General features: G+C 34.5%; 2 protein-coding genes across 3 annotated transcripts; both read right to left on the reverse strand.

Moving 5' to 3' along the window:
- Nucleotides 1–161: 161 nt before the first annotated feature.
- LOC102625708 (DNA-directed RNA polymerase I subunit 1) lies at nt 162–17019 on the reverse strand. 2 transcript variants are annotated; one of them, XM_006493835.4, is made up of 21 exons: nt 16819–17019; nt 16381–16550; nt 15904–16063; nt 15477–15797; nt 14947–15204; nt 14679–14849; nt 13441–13606; nt 11541–11725; nt 10317–10580; nt 9262–9350; nt 9033–9180; nt 8689–8907; nt 7910–8338; nt 7673–7817; nt 5608–5816; nt 4387–4589; nt 3951–4149; nt 3484–3731; nt 2298–2438; nt 1337–2144; nt 162–880 (listed from the first exon to the last, which is right to left on the reverse strand). In XM_006493835.4, the coding sequence occupies exons 1-21, from the start codon at nt 16834–16836 to the stop codon at nt 284–286; spliced, it is 5148 nt and encodes a 1715-aa protein (XP_006493898.2). In that variant the 5' UTR covers nt 16837–17019; the 3' UTR covers nt 162–283. The 2 variants fall into 2 exon arrangements, with proteins under 2 accessions (XP_006493898.2, XP_052289264.1); XM_052433304.1 differs by lacking the exon at nt 16819–17019 and having other exon boundaries at nt 15904–16086; nt 16381–16526.
- A 1574-nt stretch (nt 17020–18593) lies between these two features.
- Nucleotides 18594–25584, reverse strand: LOC102625993 (1-acyl-sn-glycerol-3-phosphate acyltransferase 2). Its single transcript, XM_006493837.4, has 11 exons — nt 25225–25584; nt 24583–24705; nt 23917–23956; nt 23727–23800; nt 23520–23579; nt 22845–22922; nt 22526–22684; nt 20866–20991; nt 19639–19731; nt 19292–19378; nt 18594–19188 (listed from the first exon to the last, which is right to left on the reverse strand). Exons 1-11 carry the CDS (start codon nt 25303–25305, stop codon nt 18946–18948), a joined length of 1164 nt encoding a protein of 387 aa, XP_006493900.2. The 5' UTR covers nt 25306–25584; the 3' UTR covers nt 18594–18945.
- Nucleotides 25585–27501: the final 1917 nt, after the last annotated feature.

Genomic DNA, 27501 nt, shown 5'->3' on the forward strand with positions numbered 1-27501 from the left:
CAGTAATTAACAGAAGCAAGCTCTCTCACGAGGCAAATTTATGTTAACCTAAACAAAATCACGATTAATACAAACATTCCCAGAAACCTTTGTAGCTCAAAAGTAGAGCCAGAAACAAAAAGGAAGCTGGTGATACTGTGACAGTAACAAAATTATGGGTATAATGTAAAAGCTCAAAACTTTTTACTATAAATTTCCCTTCGAGAATATTTGACACACGTAGGCCAAAACTTTTTACATTATAAATTAGAAAGCTCATCTTGACTATATATTTGCGAGTACATTAAACCTCCAATTTCTGCATCAAATCAAAAGATCCAGTGCCCATCTTTACTGGCAACCCTAGACAAATCCGAGCAGATGGAGTGTCCAACTTGTCCACCTGCCCATAAGATGCTGCTTCAACAATGAACTTGGATGCTGTCTCAAAAGTCATTTTACTGAAAGGTGATACTGATTCTGCTATGCCCCCAAGTCGGCTCATTGGACGATACCCACCCGAATGGGTCATAAAGTCAGCAATCAGAGATAAGTGTCTGGTATTGACAGATATTCCATAAGAACCAAACACATGCTTTATCTCCCTGATGATGGTTTCTCTGGCGGCTTCCACACCATATGTTTCTAGCATGGCTTGAATGTTGTTGGAATAAATGTACCTGACATCAATAAAATCTTGCAATTGCCAAAACGCATGAAAATCAACTCCTGTTGTATGCAGTGCCTGGACCTTTTCTTTTTCTTCAGGCTTAATATCTTCCCTCTTCTTGGGATCTTTTCCATAGTAAATCACCTGACTTTCTTTGCAGTTAGTCACTTGACACTGATCAATCTTTCCAGAGCTTTGGATGTAAACCTTCTTTGCCACATGCCGAGCAATCTACAATACAAAACAAAACTGGCAACTTTAGATAAGGATCAGAAGAGTGTATATGTGTATGAACATTCAAAATGCTAAATAACAAATGACCATTAAGGGAGAAGGCTTCCAGGATCTATTTTCGTCAACATCTCAATTTGAGTTTAATTTTATTTGAACAAAGGGAAGCTGAATACCAAGCATAAAATGTAAGAGAGAAGACACCTGCTAAATATTTATTGGAGTAAATAACTTCAAAACAGATCTTTGTCTCATTTATTATGACAACTGCATCTTAATTTGCACAAAGTGCAACAAAAGAGAATGCAGACTGTGATCAAAGCAGGAATGGTGCTTTACCTAAAGAGAGGCAGTAGCCTAGAAAACTAACAAATTCTGAATCTCTCAAAAAGCATTTAGTTTACTTTGGGATAAGACAATTACAATGAAGTCTATAGAGAGGAAATGTGAGCATACCTGAGCCAGTAAGATATTAGGTTCATTAATAAATTTGAAATGAGCCTCAAAGTGCATCCCCCTTGCAGCCACATAGATTGCTCTATCCGTGTCCTTCTTAACTAATTTTGCTCTGGCCTTCTTCCGTTTGGTTTTTGACTTGGACTTTTTCTTGCTTGACTTTGGTGTAAAGGGTTTTAGATTTTCAGAGGCTTGATCCTGGCTATTCTCAATCTCATTTGTAGCCCGATCATCTTCAATCTCAGTTTCTGCCTGATCATCATCAATCTCACTCTCAGCCTGATCAATTTCACTCCCGAATCCAGCCGCTGAAACCCCATCATTCATTTCCCCTTCAGAACCATCCTCATAGTCCTTCTCATCTGTAGCTCGTTGTTTTTGCTTGTGTGCGTCCATGCCAAGATCCTCAGCCTCTTCACCATCTGCATCGTCTGCATCATCATCGTCTCCCCTACATTGTGAAACATTGCCTGAACCTTCTTGATCCGTCTCATTTGAAGCCTTTTGTGTTAACCCTGATGCAACATTTTTTATGCCGTTAATCTTGGAGAGCAAAAGCAAATGATTCTGTATAGTATCCTCCAACTCCCTGACGAATACAACCTCTAATATTTCCTCCCAGTCTTCCAAAGTGATATCAGTGTATGTAGGATAGTTTTTAGGTTTGTAAAGCTCCATTGTAAGCACATAAACAGTACAAGCCTGGCCATCATGAGAAGTAAACGCTCTTACTTTTACACTAATTTTCTTCACTATATCTGCAACTGTGATTTTCTTTAACTTGTCAGCAAGACGCTTGGCATCATCCCTGCACAAAGAAAATATGGTAAAGTACGAGTTTAAGATTGGTAAATAAGAAATATTTTACTTCAATTTTTTTTTATAAAAAAAACACCTCCTACTCCAGGAAAAAATAGAAAGAAGAATCAAGAGTGTTGGAATCAAACTGTAAGCAACTCACTCTGTTTTCCCTACTAGCAAGGGGCATGTAATAACTGGAGTCTTAATATCCTTTGAAGCAATGGTCAGGATTTCTTGTAGCCGTGGAATTCCAAGGGTGACATTCATTTCACCTCGCCCAGCAAGATGAAATGTATTCAATCTGACAATTGATAGCAATGATCAAATAAGTTTAAGAAAAATAACAAGTCTATTTAAACAGACTTTAGTGAATGCTTAAAAGGATTGAAGTATGCAATGCTTAAAAGAATTATACTATGTTTCAGTGTACAAGGCATTCTATTTAGTCCCTGATAATGCCCATGAATGCTTGTTGCCTATTCGCTTCTAGTTGAACATTGGAAAGATCAAAAATAGAAAAGTCCGAAAAATTAAACGTAACTTAATTCATACAGTGCCACCAACAAGCATGACCTTCATAGACACTGTGCAATGAGTAAAAACACCCACGAAATGCTATCTTTTAACTGCATGTGCACAGACTTTATTAGTAGCCACGATTATCTTGTCCAGCTCCAATTATAATTGTTGACACGAATGACACTGAATTGTCAACGAAATTGAGCTCAGTCCTCAACGATCCTTCATGTTTGAATGCTCAATCTCCAAAACCAAAAAGTCAAATTATAACTACTGATTCTAAAGTCAATTTCTAGTGCATCAACTGATTCATGGTTTACCAATGAAATGAACCTCAAAGTAAATGCCATGGTTACCTCTGTTGAAAGAGCAAATCTGAAGAATATATGTATATTGAAATTGAAACATGTTCATTCTTTTCATTGAATAAATTATGTCAAAAGAGCAATCCACTATTTGAAAACTACATAAAGCCAATAGCTATATCAAAAGCTCCTAGACAAATAAAGTTTGTTAGCACTGTGTTAACAAAACTTCGAACAATTAAAACTATTACCCAACAAATAATATCATCCAAAAACTGGAAGTAAATTCTGGTAAACATGAAGGTCAACAAATTGAGTTCGCTGTGAACTAGTGAAGAACATTGATCATCTTAGGTCTACAAAATTTGCGAGCAACGATTAATTATCACCCTAATGGCAAATGAACTTACAATCATGATTTCAAAAAAAATTGCAAATTCACTTACAATTTGAAGAGATATATACTAAAATATCAAGCAGCATCCATTGAGAAAAAAATGAAAGGAAAAAGAAGCATCTTACGTCATCTGGGTTGAAGGTTCTCCCACAGACTGAGCAGCAAGCAGGCCAACTGGTTCTCCTGGCTGAGCAAGACTTAATACAAACTTGTGCTTCACTAATTTCAAGAAGTCTTGTTTTGCCATCTCATTTGAGAGGAATTTATCTGCGAACTTCTCAGCATTGTCCTTTAGTGCATCTGGCAATTCCATGATATAAGCATTGGATGCATCAAGCTGACCACTGCATTTTTTGTAAATCATCTCTTGATTCTGGAAAAAGAAGTATGAAAGAGGTATAAAAAGCTAGAAGTGTAACACAAATCCTCACCCTACCCATTACAAAAGTATGGGATCCCTTATCACAAAATTTATTTCTCCCTCTCCCTCTCCCTCTCTCTCTCTACACACACACACACACACACACACAGATATGCATACATATATATATATATATATTATTTCGGGCTAAAAATCAACAACACTACTTACTGCTGCCAGTGCATCAAATTTTGAGATAAAGCTTGTTTGATGAACATCCACTCCATCTTCTCCATAGCAAAATTGAACAATAGAACCATCAGCATCACGGACGCTATAATCATAGCTGATTTTCAGGCATTCAAGATTTTTTATGAGGCATCTTTGAAGGTATCCACTGCGAGATGTTTTGACTGCTGTATCGACCAATCTATAAAATGGAACGACCTTGTTAACGAAAGAAGAAGGATAAAAATTTATGTGATAAATACACATCCATAAATCGTATCTTCCTATAAAATGCTTTCATTTGACATGAAATATACAGACCTAGGATACTATTGGTGAATGTACACCATGATATAAATTTAACATATAACTTCAGGCAAAAGATACAAAAGCCCACAGAAAGATGTGAAGAAGGGCAAGAAAATGAAGATCAATTTACCCTTCACGGCCGGCCATGCAATGGAAGTAATATTCTTGAGGGCGAAGGCCAGTAAGGAATCGATCAATTATAAAGCCCCCGGCACGTGGGGCCCAATCCCATGGATGAAAACTGGGTAATGTCTTTCCAGAAACCATCCGTGGGACACGTTTGCCTTCTAGTTCTTGTTGACCCAAATGAGAAGATATTTGCTGGAAATTAACCTGATCAAAGCATGAGCAAATGATGAATGCTATTAATACCTTAGAATCAGACAATCGGGGAAGAGACGCCCGGGGGGAGGGGAGGTGGTGGTGGTGGAGGGGCCTGGTACTATATCTTTTCAGGTTTCAACTGGTTTACAAGAAAATTGTGACCCAGTCCAACCATCTGATATCCTATTGTTACAACATGTATCATAAGGACACCCTAAAAAATAAATAATAAACAGAGGCAAATTTCCTTAAAGTAACACCGGAAACATCTAGCTTCCATTAATCTCTATGATGCATGCCAAAGTAAAATTGGGGCTAATTAAATACACTATACAGAATAAATACACTACACAGTTTCAATTGACAAAGATAGTGAAGTCTTGTACCAGTTAATACTTTTAGAACTATCACCGGTTGCATTCCTATATAACATAGAATTGATCAGAAAAACTATCCTCCACAAAATTCCAAAAGACAAGTTGTCTACCGTTCCTCCAGAATGCAAGGTGTGTTGTTAGATCTTTGTATGTAGACAATTCAGTGTTTTAGCTTTGTTAATCTTTTTTTTTTATTGATATTGATATGGAAGGCTAAAGTGTGAAGTTCAATTCATATCTTAGCATAATTGGCAGTGCATGGCAACTTCTATATGATTTATATGCTTCTGTAACTTTTCATCAAAGGCAGTAATATCAACACATTTTTTCATTAAATAGTGTTATCATGGTACATGACCATGCCAACAACAGCCACTCCATGGATGTGATGAATCTCCAATAAACTTGTATCAAGGAAAAAGTATGAAACATCTATATAAGTTATTCCACTGAATTGGACTAGCTGCTAAGGTGTGAACGAGAGAATGCAGGATATAACAAAGTACAAGCGGATGGTAAAATCAGACAGTAATCATTACTTTCTAGTACAAAATCAAAAACATTTGATACTCTAAGCATCATGAAGGTGCCTTTCTATCACAAAATAAAAATTTTTGATACTCTAGGCATCATGAAAGTGCAAAACTCACCTTGCTACCTTTAGCCCCAGATGTTGTCATAAGGGAAATCCAGTTCTTTCCAGTAGGCTTTAGTAATCCCTCAGATAACAAATCATTAATGACAGAAGAGCTTGTGTGCTTATTGAGTTGACTTGTCATCTTCATATCAAAGTATGCCACAGCAGCATCTCCACCACCACGCATAGCCTTCTCGATTTCTGATTTCAATTTTATAGGGTCTGCAAACCAGATAGATCAAAAGAGTACCATTCCATTAAAAGTTGTACAAAATGAACAAGAAAAAGAGAAAAAAGGAAAATGAAGATAATGAAGATCAGATAAATACGAAACATACTGCAATTGTCAGATTAGGACAAGATGCTAAAAAGCAACAAGAATGAGGCCTTCTACCCAAAGAAATGAGAAAACAATTAGAAGACCTCATCCATCTGGCAGCTTCTTCTTGCAAAACTTTTATTTTAATTGGCTAATTACTGAACGACGTCAATTTGACCAACTGGGAAAGCATAAGTTCCATCTGAAGTTTAATATTTTGCATGAGCTTCAACTCCAGGTAGAACTAATATAGATGATGTTCTTCAAAGACACATCCCAAATATATTTATCTCCTTCTCCACATTATGTTTTGAAGAAATTTGAAAAGTCTTGATCATCTGTTCTTGTATTGTGTAACGCTGTTTTCTGTTTGTGCTATAAACTAATTCAGGCAGCGAAAATGGGTGGATGATTGTGGCTTCTTGCAGCTACTTTTTTCACAAAATAGCTTCATGCCTTTGACAAAGATGATATGGCTTAAGTTTCATGGAATTGCATAATGTTAGCTACTTTAGATGATTTGGCAGGAAAGAAATGCAAGGATCTTTTCCTGCTTTTCAAATAACTGATATATGAAAAAGCTTAGCAGTCCTTGACATATCCTATAAATTGGTCATGGCCAAGAACAGTTTTCTTGAAAAACATATTAAGCAAGTTACACCATTAATTGAATCAGCATATTGCTGGTCAAGTAAGCTGAACTAGCTGAATCGCATTTCTTATGTACATGCCCTAAACCATTAAGTTTGGTTAACATACGTACTAGTTTGTTCAATCAATAAGATCTTTTTGGAGGCACAAGAGATTTGGAGTTCAAATGCTACTCACACCAGGGCTGCGGAAGGGGGGGGGGGGGGGGGGGCACTTACGCGCTACTTCAAAATTTAAAAGAAAGGAAGACCAACTTGTAAGATCTTTGTGATGTTGTGAGGTTTGGTTCAAATGCCTCTCGCTATATATATATATATATAACCCCTGGTTAACTAGAATGGCTCAAGACATCATAGATGATAATCTGTATCAACATCATATACAAAAAGCTTCAAAATAAAGATGCATTTACCAAGGGCATGCAGTAAACAATAAGAGCTATCTAAAAATTTTAGAAAATTTATGATGCAGCAGGGTAATCGAAGCAATTGATAGGATAAATAAATATTAGATATTGTTCTAGGACCAAACCAAGCCGATGCAATTAGGTTACGCTCTAATCGAAGCATGATTAGATCTCGTTTTAATCCAAACGACTCAATGAGATTTTGATAACGCTTTACAGCGACATAAGATGATGCTCTAATCCAAATGACCATACAAAAGAGATTTTGATAATCCAAAGGAAATTGTAAAAGAGAGCTTTTTTTAATCAAAAGTTTACAATTATACTGGAAATAAAAGACTAAAACACATAATAAGACATGAATTAAAATAGAAAATATTAAAAATCTCTAAAACAATTAAAATCCCAAAATCTCCTAAAAGGTCCTACGGCAATTTACATCATTAAATACATCAAAGTTAGTCAAGATAGCTGAACTCGGTTTGTTTCCCCTTTTTATTTTGGTTGAATGTCCTAAAAAGTAGGCTCAAGAACTTCTAGAAGATCTCCAGATAACTCTAATATTGGCACTTGCACCAAACTGATTCAAATATTTCAATCCATTGCCCTCTTTTATCACTGTCCTCAAAAACAACAGATACAAGATACTATTTGAACTGCTGCAGACAATATATGTTTCAAATGTTTTAAAAGAGAACATACCTATCTCAGCACCATCCTCAAGCTCAAGAGCTTCAAGATGAACTCTTTTGCCAATCTCTTCAGAACCGTGAAGATGATTCTTCCTTTCTCTCTCTTTATCTTTCAATATCAAAAGATCGTCCACTCCACACGTAAAGCCATGCATCTGAACCATGAACATGAATTAGAAGTTTGATGAAACAATCCCACTTCGCTACAAAATCATCATAACATCCAAGTCTATTTAAGCCAGCTAACCTGCAGAAAAACAGTAAATAAACGGCTCAATGCAGAAAGCAGAGTGCCTGCAGTATTGGAGCCATAGAGCTCCTGAACTGTATGAACCAAGCCATAGTCAGCAAACTGAGCCTTGTCAATTACACCCCGCACCAAATCATTTTTGTAGATCAAAAGCTTTTCTTCACTAAGCTCCTTTTCCTTTGATTTATTCTTTTCAGCCTCCTTTTCTTCACCGGGTTTACCTTCAACAACCTCTTTTTTTTTGCCTGATTTATCTTTGTGCATCTTATTTGTTTTGCTCAATTTTCCTTTATCATTCTTCTTTCTACCACTCTGTTTATCTGCGTTAAATCTCGTCTTAAAAAAGTCTTGTGGGAGTTTTCCACCTCTTTCAACAATAAATGGTGGGCGCCCCCTGGTAATATGATTCAGCACAGCAGTAATGACCTAGGAAGTCAGAAGTACATGAGAACACAAATAAAGCCATCAGTAATATATTCCCAAATAAGAATGTTTAGTAAAAATGGAAACATTCAGAACACTTTCTGAGCTCCAGCAACTTTACACATATTTTCAGAAACCAGGGGGAAAAAGATATTTTACTTCCAAAGTGTGTCAAGTACTAGCTTACACAGAAAATCACCAAACACTGCTGCTTGAGAAATAAGCAACCAAACAGTTACAGAAGTTTAACATCCTAAGCTTCAGAAGCATCAAATATATACTTATGAAAGCTACTGAGCACTGATCAGTATTTCCAGCTTTTGACTCATTTCAACAGTTTATCAAGCACTAACCTGCTTTCCTGTCCAAAGAGGCTCTGGCTTCCATATTGCAGGAAGAAGGGGCAACACCTCTTGTTCTGATCTTGAAATTAATACTCTCTGGCCTGGCTTGCCAGTGAAAGAACCTAGCCCACTACTGGAAACACCAGAACTATATAGAAGCTGACAGAACTCGTCACGGTTTAAGAAAGTATCCTTTTTTGTCAGAAGTGCTGCACTGACAATATGATCCTGGAGAATTTAAAAGAAAATAATGATAAATTATTGGCAACCCTTATGGTCGTATCGTGAAGAACTAGGGAACAAACAAAAATCAAGGTAGCAGTAAAGTATAATCATGATACAATACACTGAACCTGGATTAATGATCTAAGCGGATCACCATTGGAAGGTCTGACATACTGATTATTTGCATTAACAATATTGTAAGCTTCAGCGCGAGAAACTTCATCTTGCGGGAAGTGAACATTCATTTCATCACCATCAAAATCAGCATTATATGTGCTGGAATTAAAACAATTATTAAATTAGTAGGTCATATGCTAGAAAAGCTAGTTATCAGTTTGTGTGCGTAAAACAATCAACCTGCAATTGGCATAGTGCATTCGAAGTGTCTTCTCCCCCTTGAGCACACGAACTACATGCGCCATTATGCTCGGTTTGTGAAGCGTAGGCTGCAAGAAAAAAATGTTATTAAGTTAGAACAGCATCAAGGAGGAGAGAGAGGTTTTCTTGGCTTTTTTTTTGGGGGGGGGGGGGGGGTGTTGTTGGAGGTGATGCAAGGGGCAGGGGAGCACCTGTGTGGGTCAAATAGAGACATCTAATTCAAATTAACATGCATAGCATACTTTATAAAATAAAAGATAGAGTGGAAAAGAAAATACTAAATCCTAACATCCAAAAAAAATTGCAAAAATACAAATTCTCAAATCCAATAAAATGCAAGTGATTAAGAAACAGCCTTGTACTTTCTCTATCAAATTCATTAACCACAACTACCAAAGAGTACTGAAACACTTTCAAAGTTCATATGCGAAGTTTGAATTCCAACTCATGTGGCACCAATACAAATTCACCATTTGGATGAGAAATGAAAAGACTTAGTAACTAATTATCATCTGACCCTAAGAGAAAATGGCACATCATCGGCTACATGAGTTGGGATCCCAACACTATAAGCTTACTGAATCCCAAAGGCTTAAGCAATAGAAACTCTAACACACTCACATGCAAGGCATAATTTAACTAATACAAATGCCCTGTTGATCCAAAAACATACAAATAAATGTGTCAATACAACATACAAATACAGTACCACTATTCAATTTAACATTCGAAGGATTTTGGGATTTGAAAACAAGACATCTCTGTCAAATAGACTTTACAATTTGAAGCTTAAGAGAAAGATAAAAAAAGATGTAAGGCCCTGATTAAATCTAAAAAATTGCATTTAACTTTCACTTGAGAACTGAAATTACAATCTTTTATGAACAGTCAGGCAGTAGGCACACATATTTAGCACTTGATGGTTCTCCCAGCAATTACTATTATCTTGCCTAAGGAGGCCCAAGACTTGAATATATTAAACGTATCCACACAAGTATGAAGTTCAGATATTGTCAGTTTAAGTTGTGAAATACCTGCCGATTGACAAGCACAACATCTCCATCCTGTAGGTGCCGATACACCATCTTGCCTTCAAATTCATTATCAGAATCCTTTCCAGGCTGCACAATTGCTCCTCTTGATGTATCTAGTTTTCTTCCTATGGAAATTCGCATTTTTTTGTTTGGCGGCAGTCTCATAGTGGACAACTTATCAAGATAGTGCGTAGCTCCGGGATGAATTTCAGCACCATTAATGATCGAATCCCTTAACTTTACGACATTCCAAGGAGTAACTCTCTGCAAGCATAAAAATTACAAAGCAACAAAGAAGCAAGAAATTACCAGAGTCAGATGTTTAAGTGCTCATGGTTATCGCACTCGTTGAAAGTGCAATAAAATGAGATTGTAAGTTCCAAAACATCATGCAAAACATACACATGTTGACAATCAAGGTCAACAAAATCAACCACCAGTTATTTGAAAAGGGTTTTTGAAAAAAGGATCCTTTAGCTTGCTCTCCTCCCCGGCAAGAACAAAAACTAACAGATTCCTGACGCAATTCCTGACGCGTAGATTCTTAACTTCCTGGGCTACAACAATGTCAACCTAGGCAACATACGTAATTGTGATATAACGTAGAGGAAAAGAATGGATGTCAAAGCTGTGACTATTTAAATCTTCCAGACAAACTTTGAGGTAAAGAGCAAACATGTTTCAAGCTACAGACTCAGAAGACATATGGAAGCATGAGGGAGACATTATGCACCATGTAGTGTCATATCAAATGGTAACAAGTGAAAATTAACTACAAACACATGCAATCAGGACAGAGCCTAAAAGAAACATGGATTCAAAGAAAGCTAGCACTCTTGACCTCAAAAATTAAGTGAACCTCACACACCAACCAAACTAACATCTCATCTCAATATTTGTCTGTCTTCAAGAGTTTTTTCACAAATTAGGTAGCACCAACATGCAAAGAAGTATGAGGAATTTTCCTTTTTTTTTTCTGCCTACAAATTCAGCCTAAATTGTGACAGATTAAAGCCCCTGGAGCAAATGTAATTATTAACTATTTGATCGAAAAGTTTCTTCCAAGTATATGTGTATGCAAAGGTAGTTAAATTTGCGTACACATCTCTAATAATGGTGATTAGAGATACTTCAATACTTTCCTCAAAATATACTGCCATAATAGAAAAACAAGTAGAAATAACACAGTTTATTTTGCAATCAAGAAGCATATACAACCCTTACCTCAGGATAGGTTAGCCTTAGTGCAAAATAGGGAGGAATTCCAATCTCATTCACAGCAAGATAGGGATCAGGTGAAATGACAGATCGACAAGCATAATTAACTCTCTTTCCCATCAACTTCTGACGGAACAATCCTTCCTTTTTCTCTAGCAACTGACAAATTCCCGAAGCCACATCTCTCTGACCTTAAACAACCATTAATAACAAAGAGGTTACCGCTCAGCTGATAAGGTAAAAAGTCTTCAATTTATTAACAAGAAAAATTTACCGAATCATTCAGTATAGCTCAGATACAACAGTATAGCTGTGCCTAGGATGATACACTATCACACAATGTTGAAATGACCGTACTATTTACACAAATACAATCAATGCAAGAAAACCAAAAATAGTTCTTTTATGTAATTGCTGGCAAAATGAAAGAGTAATTATCAACTAATTTCCTAACTTATGGCAAACGAGCACACAACTATTTGAACTTTAATTTTTTTCATGCAACTACCTCACTTATTGAATAATGAAACAATGCTATTTTTACATCCACATCGTTAGGCTTCGTTAAGGAATCTTAGTAGAATGATCGTAAGCATATCAAAATGTATGAAAATAAATTTTTAATATTTTATTTCTTTACAGTGATGAATTCGAATAATTATTTGAAATAATTTTTTTTATTAATTCACGATGAATTTATTTGAATTACTATAAATTAGGAAAAATTAATATATCTTATTGTGTGTGTGTGTGAGTGTTTTTTTCGTCCTTTAGCATATTGGAATTCGAGATTTTATATCTCTTAACTTGGTCCTCATTTTAGTAAAGTAAGGGATATGATTTTACAAAATTATTACTTAAAACTAAATGTGGTTTGTATAGAAGCTCATAGGTTTTACTCGTACTCAAAAGCTATTTTTGTACTCTTAACATGATTGCTAGCATGTAAAAGATTGTAAACATTATATCATACATTTTGAGATGCCTGGAGTCATTTTAGTAAATCTACTAAGATTCTATAATGAAGCCTAACAAATTTGAATGGAAGAGTAGCTGTATGTCATTATTCAATAAGTTAGGTGGTCACATGATAATAACTAAGTTCAAATACTTTCGCCATAAGTTGGGTAGTTGGCTGATAATTACCCTTAAAGAAATTTCCTACAAGCAATTTATAGATCTTTAGTCCAATACTGTCATGAAAAATAATAAAAACCTAGAATAAATTAGTGTATTGTCAATCAGACAACCCCGCTTAGTCTAATATGCAATCTCAATCTTTAAGTCCATCAGCATATTATTGATTGGAAACTATGTGCATCTACTGTCTACAAAATATTGTACAAGGCAGGAGATGGAACTTTTCAATTGCAAAGTCATAGATGATTAAGAGAATGATAATATTTCTTAAGGTTTCGCAAAGTTGGTTGAAGAAAGGATTTTGCATGTTAAAGAAGCGATTGCTCATCTTTTTCTTTTTCTTTTTATTTCTAACCATGTCTATTGACAGAAGAGGCTGATGTAATCTCAAAGTAAAATTTAAAATGGGGAAATGCCATTATTTATCACAAAACATTGTCAAAAATACTCACTCTGCGGCTAATCATGTTCGATCCACAAAACAGAAAATAATAGAACAACTTTTATCACTCAGTCTAAACTAATTTTCATCTCCACATAGCCAAATCTCAATCCAAACATAGTAAAAAATACTCACTCTGTGGCTAATTATGTTTGATCCACAAAACAGAAATAATAAAACAGCTTTCATCACTCAATCAAAAATAATTTTCATCTCCATATAGCCAAATCTCAACCAACATCAATGCTAACATCTACAACTACAAAAGTCTTATCAGACAAAAAGTTGGCTGATATTTGGAATCAATATGATTAAAACACTTACCAGCAGCATTTTTGCCATCAAAAAGCACATTGACAGACTGCTGAAGATTCATCCATCGAGCAACAATTACCTTCGCATTATCTGGCTGGTTAACATAAGCATTTGCCAGATATATATTGGCCTGCAGCACCTTACTAAGCAAAACAGTTTGAGGATGCTCCATCACCTACAACAAGAATCAAACAACAATAGCAAATGAAGCTATTTAAAAAGTATCCCTGAAGAAAGAGCACAATGCCCAACAGTACAATGTAAAGAAAGGATAAAAGCTAATTGCATCTGACACAGTAATAACCAAACATATTCAGAAGCAACACCAACAAATATTGACATGTGAAGAAAATCCCAACAAAATTTAAAGATGATGCTAATCTAGAAAAAAGGAGCCACCATCAAGCATGAGTAATGATAATCTCGTCTTTTCAACTTTTAATTCTCGAAAGATTTATCCACCACAGGCTCTAAATAAGCACAACTTAAGATTTATCGCTTCTATATAGCTCTAAATTAAAGCAAGTATGATGGGTTATAAAAAAACCGAAGTGAAGAAAGGGGCAAAAACATAAAAGCCATCAAAGTGAAAGAGAGTTTGTAAATGCATGATTAAGATGCCCCAACCAATTAAAACACAAATGATGGGTATAAAGATCATATGCAACATAATATGCATAACAAGGGGAATGGCATCCATACAGTTGCTTTAGAGCACAGACAAATTTCCTAAATTATATTGTTGAGGTACTAAATTCTGTACACAATTGATAAACTTGCATGAAACAACCTCTTCTTCCTAAAATTACACAAACTCACTTTCTGCTCTTGCTGTCAAATTTTCTTTAACAAATTCACATAATCATTCATCAGCCTGATCTAGGGCACTGCCACTTTTAACATGCTTGGACTTTGCCTAAGTCACAGACATGCTGCTTTAACCTAAGTAACGTTGAGTAATTTATAAATAAGAGTCCTCCCTTTATAGAAAAATAACTAAGGGAACCTGTATATCCATCTGATGTTAAAGAGATTTGACAGTCTACAAGAAAACTGTGTGTGGAGTAACCTCATGTTGCCATGTAACTGAAGACCATGCTAGATTAACCAGTAACTACTTGCATTGATTTGATCTAAATAGAGACACAATCAAAGCAAACAAAGAGAATGCGAGAAGAGGAAACACAGGATTGTGATACAGATTTGAATTATACAATCTCCTCTCTTGCAAGTCGAATAGTACTTACAGAATCACCTCCTTTCGATGGAAGGCGGAATTTTATCGGAGGTACCAGAACGACCCCTAAGAAAAATATAGAGTGACCTGCTTTTTTTCCAAATCCTTGCTGCTGCATATCACTGATGAATGAGCAGAGTTCAAACTCATTTTCCCACAATTTCTCGATAATATCTTTAACCTACAAGAAACGTAAAATGGATTTCAAATTCATGCACAACTAAAATTAAAGTAGGCAATTATGACAGTCAGGAGGCTAATGGCAAGAAGGAACATACATCGGATGGCAACAAAGGTCCAGAAAATAGATCTTTTTGCTTTTTGAAACCAGAAGGCACTGCTCCTGAACCTTTCTGATGCCTTCTAGCGGCGGTATCTTGAGTTCCAGGGAAGGCGCCATTAAATGAATGAGTTTCAGGGGCATCAACATCACTAGAAGTTCCTAAATCCTTCTCTTCTTCTCCACCAGAAAATGTCTCCCCTAGGTTGCATCCTCTAATTAAATTTGCTCTAATATCAGCATGTGGCATACCATTCTGCAGCCATCAATTTGCACAGGAAAAAATATTGGTTACCAATGTCCAGAAAGCTTATTAGCAGGAAAGAGATAACAAATGATCAGTCAACACCACATAGAACATATGATTCTTGTAATATTCATAAGAAAGACAAAACACTTACTTTTGTTGACACAGACAAAAGGTACACAAAATTTCAGGCTAAAAGATACCATAAAAGCATAAAACAGCACTCACAATTCCCAATTTCTTAGAACAATACCAAGCATTACTGATATGAAAAGATATACCATGTGAATCCATCCAAAAGTTGGCTTGCTGATTCTCGGATTCTTTGCTTTACAGTTCCCACACTTTGTAGTCTCAATCTTCAAAAACTGAAGTAAAGCCAGCTTTGCCTCAGCAAACTGAAGAGAAGTCCATTCTTGAGGCTTTAAATTTCTAACATTGTCGTAATTTCCTCTTGGGGTAACCATAGAACACGAGGATTTATTGCTAACATCACTGTCCTCTGGATTTGAGGATTCACTAGGTAAGTCTAAGTCTAAACTTTTGGCAGCAATAATATCACCCTTTATGATGAGTTCCAATTTCCGCACACATTTCTCAACCTTAAACCAACATTTAGAGAGAGAAAAGAATATAGAAAGAAGGCGTTAGCAACAATATAAAGGGAAAGAAAAAGTACTCCGTTATTCACCTTTGAAGTGAAATTACCTCTCTCCTGCTCGCTTTAAAATGATGGCAAAAGAAGCAGATCCTCTTGAGAAGAGTGTAAAGAAGATTGAACAGCAAGGGATTATAAACCGAAACGACAAGATCGATATGACCAAAATGACCTGGACAAAGAAACTGACGTTGGCCGCAGGTTTTGCAACTGCATTAAAAAAGAAGAATAATCTGCATCAAACAAATTTACAAAGTATCACTCATAAAAATATTAACCACTATCTCAGAAAAAATATATATATACTTCAAAATTATCAAGAAATGAATTCAGAGCCGGTTGTGAACATTAGTTGCCAAGTAAAATTGGGTTTTTACCAAAAAATTAAGTAGAGGCACAACACTCACAAACATAAGGCTTAGTTCAAAACAATACAATCAATTTGTAGGAAAATTAAGATTATTTTAAAGACAAGTACAAGTAAATCAAGCATAGTGGGATACTGTACAATTGAAGAGGAAACTTACGATGAAGTCTCATCTAGAGGACCTAATATTGGATCATACAATCCTCCGGGCAAGGGTCTACTGACTCGGTCTAGCAATAGAGGTTCCGTAAGCTTAAGAAAACTTTGCTTTCGAACTTCTTCATCTGTTAAGAAACTGAACCAAACCGCCTTCACAGACTCGGTCGTAACCTGTAACAAAGCTCGTATTCAAGACAAATAATACACTAAAAACTGAATTCAAAATTCAACTGGCTAAAAAGAAAATAAATAAATAAATAAATTTCAAAATCAATTAAATTAACTTAAAACAAACGAATTTCAACATTTACTACTCAGCAACTTGAGCTTCATAAAAACATAAGCATTAATTTTATAAATTTCATGTGAAGATAAAGAATGCGAAGCGCCAAAAAGAAAAAAAAAACGAAAACCAAAGCAATGCGAGAAAGGGAGAGACCTCTGTCGTTTGATTCATGTTGACGGGAGCTAGGGTGACCGGCGGTGATGTTAGTTGAACAGAAAGACAGAGAAATGATCGGCGGCGGAAACGGCGACGTTAAAGAGCGGAGTGGAGTAGGGTAGAGGAGACAGTTCGAGGTTTAAGAGAGGTTTGTGGCGTGGGCGCCCTTTCAACTTTAAACCGGGGCCAACGAGGCAGGGTTTAACTGTCCGGTTGGTCGAATGATAGAGCTTTATATAGGTCTGCCCTTTTTTTGAAATGTCGATATTACCCTTCCCTTCTTTAGTTAAAGCCAATGCAAAGTGTTTTGTCTTCGACGGAAAAGAGTTCTAAATTCTAATTGTACCATGTGTTTATTTGAATATCATCATACGTTTATGCAATCAAATGTACCAATTTATTTTCTTTTCTAAGATTTATCCTGTGAGTCCCTATCCGTAAAACTTTTGACTTGTGCTTAATTCTTGCCATTAGTTCAAAAAAAAAAAATTACACCATATGCTGTAATAATGTATTGTTATTATGTTATTACATCATATGGTGTAATAACTTTTTCATTTAAACCAATTATATATAAACGAGGAATCTCATACTTTATCAAAATAAGAGATCTCTTAAAAGACAATAAAAATATGTACTTTAATGTATTATAAAATAAAATATATTGTATTCAAATGTGAATTTTTCTTGTTTCTAATTTATCCCGACTTTAATAAAAAAAAAAAGAGAGAGATCTTTTATTAAATAATAACTATATATACAGTTATATATATGGATAGGTTCCAATGAAAAATCCCACACTTTAGTTAAAGTGAGAATTTCCAATTAGAGACATTATTTCATAAAATTTACATAGGGAAAAAATCTGCATGTGATGGGTGCTATCATATGCAAATTGCACATTTTAACATGAAAAAATGTTTTTTTTTTTGGTTTTGTTAAATTTAAAAATTATTAGTAATAATAATTAGTTATATTTTTTCAACTTCGGGATTATTTTAAAAATATATAATTAAAGGATAATTTAGGTTTGAAATATTATAAAATCATATTCTTAAAAAAATAGATTTTTCAAAAGCCACTTTTGTAAACTTTTAGAAGTTAGTACAAAAATAAATTATTCAATCACCACATTTTGAAATAATTTATTTTTAAAAATGTTTACCAAACACATTTTGGTATTAGATTGTCAAATAATCATTTATTTGAAATGCCTGTTGCAATTATAAGTGGGTAAAAAAATGGAAAAAAATTATAGAATACCTATGATGTATTACAACTAATTGATACATACATACCGTGTGTATTTGAATTTAATATAACCACAACTTTGATTATGATCTTTCAAACTAAATACACACATGTCATAACATTATTTACTTATTATATAACTAATATAATACCTCTAATTTATTCTAGAATTTCTAAAAAAAATGGATATAGACAAGTATCTCGTTCGCTGATTTATGCCAGAAGTCTGGTTGTCAAAATTCATAATAAGCTTAATCCAAGTAATATTAATACACTTCTGATTGTAAAACTGCATAACTTTTGATGCTACAATACCCAACCAGTTGACCGAACGTCCCAAAAATCTGTTAATTTATGTACTATTGTCCGCGTATACGATCCTCATTCTCTATTTTGAGTTTCCAACGTATTGATGATATATTCAACATTCCAAGAATGACAAAATCTACATTTAACAAAAATTCTTGAACAAACTGAAGTCCATTCGCAAGACAGCAAAGTCGCGCAACGAAAGCAGCATCTTAGGCAACGAAAGCAGCATCTTAGAATTTCAATGCTCCGGTGAAGTAAAAATGGTCAAACGACAACTAAAAGTATCATGAGGTCTAGCTAATCGGAGCACTGCTAGAACAGCCAGTTTTAAATACAGTCTATACAAAATTACCCTGATTAACCAGCAAATAATGAATTGATGTGCTTTACAAACTGCGTCACACCGGTATCAAAGCCATAGCTAGACATGAATTTGAAACAGAAATGCACGACTAAGTTACTCGAAGTAGATCTCGTAACCTACATGTATCATAAGTTCGCAAAAATATAGTTGTCTATGAGTTTCCTCTTGCACCAAAAACTTGAGTATCAAGCACTGATTTACCGTTGTTTGTCTTGTGTGGTCTGCTCCGGCTCTTTGCTGTTCTTGGGCTTTGATGGGACGACCTTGGCAGGGGTAGAACGCTCTGACTGGGAAAAGCGAATTAAGATCTGCATCAGAACGGTGACAATACCCAAGCCAAATGCCGAAAATGCAATGCCCTTCCATGAGGATAAAAGTGAAGACCACTGAAGAAACTTCAGAACCCCAAATATTACCAGAGATGCCCAGGAGATAACGACCTGTTTGCAATAGAATATAATAATTATTTCCTGTCAATTTCCAACCTAGCTAGGAATACACTCGCATCAGAAATTGCCTTCGTTTATGAGATTAGTAACTGACCAGAAGTGATTTTTTTGGCCGGGGAATTTCCTGCAACTCTTGGTCACTAAATGTGTCTTCTGCATTATGTTTGTCCAAAAGTGCATCCTACGTGCAAAAAAATCAGGGAGACTGAAAATAAAGCTTACCAAACCAAGCAGATGATAAGATTTAGGCACACGAAGCAAGAGTATAGAGGCTGTGTAGAATAAACTGAACAAGCAAGCATCAAGGAGTATTCAACTGCATCAAGTATACATCAGTTACGCCATTTGGTTCATTAGACAATTAAAGAAAACATGGAATAGCAGAACCTACACAAACACTGCCATCCCAGAGGGGATCTGGACTATTTCTATAATACTCACCTTGGCCACGAACGTATCTCTACACCATTGTGCAACAGCATCATCCGTTTCAGGCAATTCCTTCATCAAATGCCTTTTGAGGTGCACGTGCATCTGCAGCAGATAAACAGGGCATTAGCTTCACTAAAGTGAAATACCAATATAATTGCATATGATTTACAATGACTAACTATTTCAAATTTTTGAGTTAATGATAAGCAAGAAATTAAGCATAGAGAAATTCCGAATGACTTTCTATTATGCCCCGCAGCACCACACCCAAAAAAAAAAAAAAAAAAACCAAAGAAAGAACCATTTAAAGTCTAATCGAATTCATTCAGACCAACTAATCCACTTCAAAAGTTTTAATCAGTTACAATAACTTTGATGGATTAATTGATCTGCAGAAAAGAAACCACCTTATGGCTTCAGCTAACAAATAGGATGTTATTTTCTCTTGACAATACCAATAACCCAATCCTCTGACCCATCAGTATTTTCAATGCAATATCAAAATGAATTGCATAGACATAGGAGAGGATAGAGCTTTGGTAAAACTCTCTGTTTTTTTAACCCAATAACATCCCTATGCCAACAACAATAAACTTGAAAGTAATCTATGTCTTGTCATCGGGTATTCAACTTGTTGAACCTGTACCCAATATTCTTTCTAATACTCTAATCCTTGCATTGAATGACTCAAGAAACACTTAAGCCATCATATGACCACGAACAATAGTCGACAAACTTCAACTTCAACCAATCAACATTCACTTCACTGGGAAGTTTATGCAAAATAACAATGCATTAGACCCCTAAAACTGCCACCATTTCTCAATTCTCATCAGCAGTGAAATTGGTGACTACATTTTATGCCTCATAAAAAATAAGCCATTTGCATGAGAATAAGATCTATTATCATAGGCATGTTGCCAAGTATCCCTAAAAGATCTGTTATTGTAGGCATGATGTCGTGTACCGCTAAAAGATGAGAAGAAACAGGAATAACAATCTACACATGAAAGAATCCAGTGATGTGCCTTTTAAAGCACATGGGGACATAAAAACCCACGATCATAAGTGACCAAGTAAAATGCTTATTAAACCAATGGGTAAAATCAGCAGCTTAGTCATGTGCAATATGAAATCATGTGAAACAGCTTAAATTTCAAAGGCAGAACCATAAGAAATCTCAAAGAAATATGTGATATGCATTACAATGTTACTTCTCGATCTCAGATAGCTTACCACAGAAGACTGGCCCTTGAAGAGTCTGATCATTGTAGGTGCAGGTGAACTTTTGGGAATGGCTACTGTTACATCATAAATGGCTGGGACAAATGAGCGCATATGACTCACTGCTGAAACAAATCCCTGAAAACCACACATATTAGATTAAAATTTCATCATGCAATAATCAGATACTTAGGATGAATGCCATGCAAATACAGCAGCAAGGTTGAGGACTGACAAGAGTTCCATCTTACAAGAAGCAACAACGATTGACAATTAACTAAAATACTCACTCCATTTAACCAATTTTGTTTTAAGATAGATGAAGAAGAATATTAAATGAAAAAGAAGAAAATAAAATCCTGGTTAGACAATTCAGAATTTGGCCTTTTTGTGTGTTGGACACAACATGAGGTTGTTCTGTGAGCAAAAATGTAGGTGAATATCCATATAAATAGAAGTTCAGAATTTAATCTGTGAAACTAGGCAACTGATTCTGTAAGGACAGAAATGGTATAAATTGAACGCACCATTGCAAAATTCAAACCGAATCACACAGAACTTTTTACCTAATAGCAGTAAAACTTGCAAGTTATCTTCTGCCAAGTAACAAAACATCTTTTTGGAGATAAAGCAACAAAGAAAATAATTTCAGCAGTAAAAGATGTCTGTGCATTCTTGTTCCTTGAAGTAGCATTTCAAAATTCAATTTGGAAACAAATCAATAACATCAAAATATTGAAACTCAGAGGATATGGAAGACCCTATTAAAAGTACAGGTTTAATCCACCATACAGCCACCTTCAACATCTTAATCACATGTTAAAAACAGCAAAATTACAGCCTTTAATTTTCCACAGTAGTAGTACTCAAAATTTGTGGCACTAAATTCCAAAAAAAGCTCCTGAAGGGGCCGATCACAATTTAAATACTTTATCACCCTTTTTAGTGAACATTTTTTTTTTTGGGTAATGATTAATCAGCATCAACTGATAATTTATAAATGCTTCCGACAAGCAATAGTATTACAAGTTACTGATACTACTTTCTATATATTAGCTTAAAGAGTAAATTATAAAAGCCAACGACCTCATAGAGATTATAGCTTCGCCTTCAACAAAATAAAAGTGCTCCCAGGGAAATCAATCCAGAAATTGCTTAGGATTTACCACAGCTCATGTATAATAAATCATAGAGTTCAAATAGGATGCATCATAATATAGGGAAAACATAATGGACTACCGTTTTAACCTTGGCCTAAATAGTTCTAATATTAGAGAAAATTGTCCAATCTCATCATTGTCATCAAAGAGAAAGACAAAATCAATTCCACGGTACTCAAATATAGCATGGATGATCTCTGTTAACAAGACTTTTAGTCTTGAACCAGTTGGAAGGCAGCAAACTTTTCAATAATCAATTTCAGGCAAGACAATTGAAATGTATAATTTTTATATTCACAATACTTCTAGGTCAATCATCTGGGAAAATTATCCCTCACAATTTAGCAACAAAATACAATTCAGACGGATTGCACAATAGCACAAACACTGTAATGCCAAATAGAGGACTATGATTTAACAGAATATTTTATTTCAATTTTGCTGTCTACTGGAATATGGAGAAAGTAGCCAGAAAATATATTCAAAGATAATAAAAAAGAGGTGAGATCAACCTTAGTACGAGGAATTAAAACATTTCTAGGAATAGGCAATCCTGTTGAAGCAGCATATTCCTGAGCTGCTAAAAGCTTAGCCTGTGTAAATCGAGTTCCTTCTACAAAGAGAGCTAACCAAAAGGGTTGAGGATAGTCTCTTAGACGTTGGAGACCTGACTGCAGAAATAGTACCACAAGATTCAAAGGAAGGAAATAGTGGAGGTCCAAAACTAGACACGCTTATAAGATAGATTAAAAAAGTGTGTTTGGGGGGGGGGGGGGGTATGGAAAATAATATGCAACCATAAATCTGTGGCAAACTTACTGAAAAGCATACCTTTAATGTGCTCTCATCCTTTGCCCAGTTTCTTTCCAGAAAGAGATATTCAGAAAACCACATTGACCAACCTATGACCTGCACGTATAACATGAAATACATGTTATATTATTATAAATCCTATAAAAACACTCAGGAATACAAAAAAGGTAAAAGAAAGAAAAAAAAAAAAGGGCATAAGTGAAAACGTTTGGCTAAATGACAAGTAAGCAGGGACGGGATAATAGAATTATAAGACAACTAAGCAAAATATACCCAGATTTTCATCATTTCACATGTCATGGAGAAGATTCAACACATAGGTTTGACGAACAAGTACTAATTGCCAAGGCAAAACAATATTTGCCGCTTCATTTTCCAGTTAAGCAGGATGGTATTCATGTGTAGTAAAAAAGCAATAACACTTTGACAAAATATTTACATTCTGTCTTGCTTCCAGGACAAAACAATGAATACGTTTGAAAGTGCTTCTCCTTCCATTTAAAAAGTATAGTGACTTGAAAATTGAATAGTATGTAGAGGCCTTGTACCACAAGTCTAGAACCGAATCTACCAAAATAGATTATCAACTTAAAGATTCTATTCCAGTCCATAATTTTTAGAATGCCATTAGGTTAGAGAATGAAACACAAGAAAATCCAACCAACTCTTAATCTGTGTCAGATGAGAACATACCGGAAGAAATTTTGATGATTTCTTCATAACGGCCAATGTGCTACCAAGACAACCTGACCGCTGCCATAAGTAAAATTAACAAGAGCTCAGCACAGTAACCTTGTAACACATTATGAGATCAAATGTTTGTCCATGCATCAGCATGTGAAAAATGTTTGCATGTGGGTGTACACACAAGAACAACATTGCAACAGATAAATTATGTACCTGAGCCAAAACCCACCCAACAAGCCAGTCAATGTCACTTTTGTGATTGGAAACAACAAGTGCATGTTCTTTACCTGGGATATTTAATAATTCCAACATAAGCTAATAAATAAGTTATTTAGTACAACTTTACATTGCACTTGGTAAACACAAATACAACATGTATTGTCAATGGAAACTTTAGCCTTACCCATTAATCGATACGTTTCACGGTCTACGAAAAGTTTGATCTGCAGCCAGAAGCATAGAATCAGAAACTAATTTCTAGAGGACATGTAAGCTAGCCTTGCAAGGTAACAATTCCATTTATATGTTATAAAAGGTGTAATCGAATACTGACTCGTCAAACTATCAATGTCTTGGATCAAGAAGGATGAAAGCTTTAAAAATAAGGCTGAAGTATGCCCATATTCTTTTTCTTCTTCATCCTCCCCCTTTTGCTAAGAAAGTTTGCCAATCCTTGTGTAATCAAGATTTCCCAAGAAATCTTGCAGGATTATTACTAATATCAACATAAACTAATATCTGCCATCAGCCATGCCAACCATTCTATCGCATAGTTTTCTCTTCACAATGGCAAGAATGCAACAGACTAATAAAAGAACATAATAGAAAAATTCTCCCTGCTTATAACCAGGTGGTTGCTCAGACATTCAATCATTTATAAATGCTAACGAGGTAAAGATTGAAAGTGGAAGTTATGTGATCTAGAAGATGCAATGCAGAAAACAAAGTACAAAGTTCACAATTGACAGACATTGATCATTGTATAACAAAATGAACCCAAAAAAAAAAAAAAAAAAATCTGAAAAGCATATGAATAAATTGTTACTATGATATGGGAATTAGTTAGCACCTTAACTCCAGCCCACCAATCAACTATCCATACAAGTTCCAGCCATAACAATTCCGCTACCCATCTATTGATTCTCCTGTACGTGTTCTTCGATAGAGGGCGAATAGTCACAAAGCAAACTGCCTGAAACAAGTTGAGTTCACCAATCCAATAAGTTCATAACAATCATAACCCCAAAATGAGAAATTATTGTAAATGAATTCATGAAAAGGCCATAAGCCTTCACATCCATGGAGACAGAAATAATTTAATAACAATAACATATAACTAAAATTCAGCTTAATCACTACAAAATTTAGAGAAATTATGTTAAATGCGAAATAGGAAATCCTAGGATGATTGAGTTCAATTAACTAGCAGTATAATTATAATAAGCATCTCAATTTGGCCCCACATAACAAAACCGCTAAGCTCCACAAATTTTCTACCACCGCATTTTCTAAAGAAACAAACAAAAGTCACACAGTTTATAATACAACAAATCTCTAAGCCTATCAAATAGATAACTAAATCTCTTAAAAAATTGTAGTGAAATGCTTAATAAAATGAAATCTGTAACGAATAACAAGATAAATAAAAAAATTAACTTTAAAAAAACAAATTTCGATCAGTATGTTTATTTCAAAAAAAAAAAAACACTACCTGAATGAGATTGACAACGAGGCCTGAAATGAAGAAGAGAAGGCCCAATGGGACGATGACAGCTGCCGCTGCTATCGCCATGGCCTCTGCTATTCTTTTCCTTTCTTTTTTTCTTTTTTGTGTTGTGATTCTGATTTGTAGAGAGAGAATGAGGGTTCGCTTTGCAAAACAAGAAGAGATTATAATAAATCTGAGATTTTAAATAAGATGCTGAAATTGAAATTAATTGATGAGATCATTTATTATCGTTTTTATTGTAATATTTATAATAAATTTGGGGAGATAGAGGTCACGAAGAAGACGGTGTTTGAGCTTTAAAGGCGAGTTTTCACATTTCGAGAAATGGATATCAGATTTAGCCTCTCGTTTTGCAGAACAGCCATCATTTATTAGACGGCAGCGGGTCGGGTCGGATCAGATCTGGGTTTGGGAATTCTTTCATGTTTGTTCCTAAAGATATTTTTCATATTAACGTCTAGACCCCCAAATTTTTATTTTAATTAATAATTGGGGCCCACCGTTTTGGAAATGTACATCTAAATCCCTTCCCAATTCCCATTTGGTGAATTTTGTCTATTTTGAATTTGGATGGAGATAAAAGCTCAAACCAAAATTAATGTGTATGCTACAATGAGTTATATCTATACAAATAGATAAAATTTACTAACAGAATTAGGTGTTGATGTCTTTTTCTAACTAGTAAGGTCTAGCTATTTATTGAGATAAACCTTAAGAGTTTAAATGTTATTACACTTTTTTTTCCTAATATAATCTTTATATATTAATGAGATTGAAACAACTAAGACTAAAGTTTTTTTTCTAAGAGCTTAACCAAGTAATTTTTAAACAGTTTTATTCAACTAACTACCCAAGTTTGAATCTTAAAAGATATAAGGAGTTAAAAAAATTATTATTTTTTCATTCTGAATAAACACTGAAAATTATTATTTTTAAATAATATCTTCTAACTTAAGTTATGTGATATTTAATATGCAAATAAATGAAAATTGTCTAGTAAATTATTGTAACTTTTATAAAATTCTATTGTCCGCACAATAGATGCTACATTGTTTAGAACGAAATCTTAGGATAGGTTTTGTAATGAGTGACATCACTCTTGAAGCTCAAACCAAATTTTATGCCCTTATCAAATTTGTTTTTTTTTTTTATATTATGGGACATTATATAGTAATATCATTATGTAATTTTTTTTAAAATTATATTAGGAAGTGGTTGTTAGATAGGCAATTCACATGGCTCATAAACGCATTATGTGCGAGTTTGTTATTATTATCAGCATGAGATGACATACAACGAGGATTAATTCAAATAATAAACTAGCAATAAAATGTGTTAAGATGACAGTAGTGTTTTTTTCCCCTAAAATTTTAGGTACAAAGAAAATAGATAAATAAGAAATACAAGAATAATTTATATGGTAGGAAATAATTATATTTTATAGGGGTATTATTGAGAAAATATTAAAGTTCATTCAGATGTTTCGCTATTAAGATAAAAATCAGAATATTTAACTTTTTTTATTCAAACATAATCATCTTACAATATATTAAAAAAACAAACAGATTAAAAACTTTAAATATTTGAAAATAATTAAAATTCATACTTTAAGTATAAAAAAAACAATTAACCCCTAATTGTGTTGCAATAAAATAATAATATCTCCTTTTGGAAAAAAATAAACTTGAACTTTAGTTTGATTGGGTTGTCAAATCAATCTCAACCTCTTACCTCTGTGGCAAAACCCCAAAGGTCAGAATCGAATAAGAAGAACAAAAGACAATAATAATAATAAAATATAATATATAGAATAAATAAATACGCAATTGCATGGCCAGCTTAAAATTGGACAGGTATTGTTTGTTGGGAATTTGAACGAGCGAGCCAACAACAATGAAGATAAAACCTTTGTTCAATCAGCAAACATCAAATCCAATCGCTAATTTTTTTTGTTTTCATTTTTTACTTTTCACTAATTTTATACTCATTCAATTTAAATACTTAATTTATTTATAAAGTAATGTAATAAATGATATGTTATTATTCGATAAATACGTCACCATTTGATAAACTCAAAATTAATTGCGCGTCGTTGTTCCAAGATACAATCTAACACCTTTTCTCAATTTTAAAAAAATCTGACTTGAAAATCAGGGAAATCAACTTTAAATAAATTTAAAGAAAATCTACCCTTACCCATATCAGTTTTAATGCTTTGCTTCTAGAAAAATTAAGGCATTGGAATATTGGATTAGGCAA

The sequence above is a fragment of the Citrus sinensis genome, chromosome 9 (genome assembly GCF_022201045.2).
Source record: "Citrus sinensis cultivar Valencia sweet orange chromosome 9, DVS_A1.0, whole genome shotgun sequence".
NCBI classification, from domain to species: domain Eukaryota; kingdom Viridiplantae; phylum Streptophyta; class Magnoliopsida; order Sapindales; family Rutaceae; genus Citrus; species Citrus sinensis.

Bases quoted from the DNA above. Each gene is read 5' to 3' on its own strand.
- LOC102625708 (XM_006493835.4), bottom strand. The intron at 7,818-7,909 runs GTTAGCTGGCTT...TTCATGGTTCAG, and splicing joins TATTTACTGTTTTTCTGCAG to ATGCATGGCTTTACGTGTGG. The intron at 2,145-2,297 runs GTGAGTTGCTTA...TTCTTTGTGCAG, and splicing joins TTGCTAGTAGGGAAAACAGA to GGATGATGCCAAGCGTCTTG.
- LOC102625993 (XM_006493837.4), bottom strand. From the start codon at position 25,305: ATGGCGATAGCAGCGGCAGCTGTCATCGTCCCATTGGGCCTTCTCTTC. The intron at 22,923-23,519 runs GTATGTTCTCAT...TTATACGTGCAG, and splicing joins AATCATCAAAATTTCTTCCG to GTCATAGGTTGGTCAATGTG. The intron at 20,992-22,525 runs GTTGATCTCACC...TGTGGTTTTCAG, and splicing joins TTTTAATTCCTCGTACTAAG to GGATTTGTTTCAGCAGTGAG.